Genomic DNA, 2,943 nt, shown 5'->3' on the forward strand with positions numbered 1-2,943 from the left:
TTCTTCTTTATTTTTTATTTTATTTTAAATTAAAACATGACATATGATGTTTCTTGTCTTCATATAAAAATGTAATTTAATGTGACTCGGACTCGTCTGTGTCAGACAGACGGTGCGTCTCTTAAAGTCGTCCCCTGGGGACAGTGACAGTGAGAATAAAGGGCCTTCAGGAGCGCGCGGAGATGAAACAGATTAATTTATGAAGTTAAAACATCAGATTAACCTGGAATATTAAATCAGCTCCTTCATTATTCATTCTCCTCTCATTAACTCCTTCCTGTCTTTTAAGGTGTTTTATTAAAGGGCCATACCACTGTGTTTTTCAGCTCTCGACCAGGTCGACCTCCCAAGAGAACGCTGGGCATGGCCACCTTGACAGACGTCTCTAGGCTCCTCCCACACGGTCTGATAAGCCCCGCCCTGCTGTCACAGACAGGTGAGTCAAACAAAGGAACACTTTGTGACACAGTGTGAGCTAAAGGTCAAATCTCAGGTCAGTCACATGACTCTGATCTAACAGTGATGTCACCGCCGTCCTGACAATTAACTCAGAATCACACTGACCTGAGTTCAGTCCATCTGGACGTTGGCTGTGTACCCGCCACTGTTTTACATTTCTGTCGTGGTCATATTACTGTGACGACCTGCAGCCTCACTGCCTGAACTGATGCCTGATGAGGGTGGGGACTCAGTGAGGTGACGACACAGTGACATCATGTGTTCATCATCCTTCAGGTGGCGGAGTTTAATCAGGTGGTTTAACGAGTTTGTATCTTTGTGACGCCGACACAAAGTCTCTGAACTCTGTACTGTGATTGGTTCTCTTCTAAATCTAAAATACGAGATGAGTGCAGACTTTTAAACATCACAGCTGATCATGTTCATTTATTGGAGGTCAAACTCATGATCAGGATCAATAATTGCAGCCCTACGATTTTCATCCTCTCATTTGGGGTGTCAGAGGCACTGGGATAAAGTGAGATACTCCAGCTCCTCCTGGAGGACCCCGAGGCGTTCCCAGACCAGATGAGATCTATAATCCCTCCAGTGTGTTCTGGGTCTGCCCCGGGGCCTCCTACCAGCTGGACCAGGAGGATCCTGATCAGATGTTGAACCACCTCAACATGAAGGAACAGCGGCTCTACTCCGAGCTCCCTCCAGATGTCTGACTCCTCCCCCTATCTCTAAGGCTGAGCCCAGACACCCTACAGAGGAAACTCATTTCAGATGCTTGAATCTGTGACCTCATTCTTTCAGTCACTACCCAGAGCTCATGACCACAGGTGAGGGTTGGGACGCAGATGGATCTCTGCAGACACTGCACCAAACCGCCGATCCATCTCACGCTCCATTCTACCCTCACTGTGAACAAGACCCTGAGATACTGTTTTTTCCCCGTTAAAGGGTTTTTTGGGGAGTTTTTCCTGATCAGCTGTGAGGGTCATAAGGACAGAGGGGTGTCGTATGCTGTAAAGCCCTGTGAGGCAAATTGTGATTTGTGATATTGGGCTTTATAAATAAAATTGATTGATTGGTGATACTTGAACTCCTTCTCTTGAGGCAGTAACTCTCTCCCAACCCAGAGGGAACAATCCACCGTTCTCCAGCAGAGAACCATAACCTCAGACTGGGAGGAGCTGACTCCACAAACTGCCCCAGGTCATGCTGGAGGTCACTGTGTGATGAAGCAGAACCACATCATGTGCAAAAACAGAGATTAAATTCTGAGGTCACCAGACCGAAGCTCTTCCTCCCCCCGGCTGCACCTCCAGATCCTGTCCATGTAATTCACAAACAGGATCAGAGACCAGAGACGACCCTGGTGGAGGAACACCACCCACTGAGAGCGTGTTTGACTGAGTGTGTGGACACAGCTCAGTTTGGTTACACAAAGATCAGATGGCTCGTAGCAGCGACCCCAACACCCCGTGTTTCCTGTATTTTTTCCGTCATGTCCCCCAGCCCTGTGACCAGTCACCATGATCCAGCACACCAGGTGAGTGACACCTGTAGCACTGTCAACACAGAGGACTCTCACAGTCCTCCGTTACCTGACCAGGTGAGGCAGCACGATGTCGTCTTCATTCCCACAGTCAGCTGCTGAGCAGACTGAAGACTGACGCTTTGACCAGGAGATGAAGGTGTGACATGAGCGTCAGTGTGTGGTGGTCGGAGGTTCTGAGGTGGAGCGTTTCCTGTGAAGGAACCAGACAGGAAGTGTCCCTCAGCACAGGAAGTGTCCCTCAGTACAGGAAGTGTCTGCAGGTTGAAGATCAGACAGAGACATTTAACAGCACACAGATCCTGATGAAGATGTTTTAATGTGTTTTACATCAGCTGGTGGGGAGGAGGAGGGTCTGACTGTCACCACGGTAACACGTCTGAACACAGCTCAGCAGAGTGTGTGTGTGTGTGTGTGTGTGTGCGCGTGTGTGTGCGTGCGTGTGTGTGTGTGTGTGTGTGATTAGAGCTATAATTAGCACGCTTAATTAGCAGATGTCAAAATGACTGACAGATTGAGTTTCACCCCGAACACTGTGTGTGTGTGTGTGTGTGTGTGTGTGTGTGTTGCCCGGGGCAACACGTGTCAAGACTTTTTTTAATCTTGTGTTGAAAAAGCTGTAAAAGAAAATCAGCTTAAGATTTTACAGACGAGTGTTTGTCAGTGGATGAAGATGAAAAGTCAGTAACATCACAGTCGGGCCTCGCTCTGATTGGATCATGATTGGTCATCTGTTTATACTCAGATCAACATAATAAGTCATCACAAGTCTCTGTGTTTGTGTCACCTAATAAATATCAGTCCAATAATCAGGTAGAGGACAGTGTACCTGAGCAGGTAGAGGACAGAGTACCTGAGCAGGTAGAGGACAGTGTACCTGAGCAGGTAGAGGACAGAGTACCTGAGCAGGTAGAGGACAGTGTACCTGAGCAGGTAGAGGA

The 2,943-nt window shown here is 47.9% G+C and overlaps 1 protein-coding gene across 3 annotated transcripts in view; it reads left to right on the top strand.

Annotated features, from left to right (window-relative positions):
* The first annotated feature begins 329 nt into the window (after nucleotides 1-329).
* LOC126388386 (dachshund homolog 2-like) overlaps nucleotides 330-2,943 on the top strand; it is a 32,863-nt gene continuing 30,249 nt past the window's right edge. For all 3 annotated transcript variants that reach the window (XM_050041508.1, XM_050041506.1, XM_050041507.1), the window contains exon 1: nucleotides 330-436. In XM_050041508.1, the coding sequence (XP_049897465.1) occupies nucleotides 364-436 (73 nt within the window). In that variant the 5' untranslated portion in view covers nucleotides 330-363. The remainder of the gene's footprint in view (nucleotides 437-2,943) is intronic.

Source organism: Epinephelus moara, chromosome 3 (genome assembly GCF_006386435.1).
Source record: "Epinephelus moara isolate mb chromosome 3, YSFRI_EMoa_1.0, whole genome shotgun sequence".
Classification (NCBI taxonomy): domain Eukaryota; kingdom Metazoa; phylum Chordata; class Actinopteri; order Perciformes; family Serranidae; genus Epinephelus; species Epinephelus moara.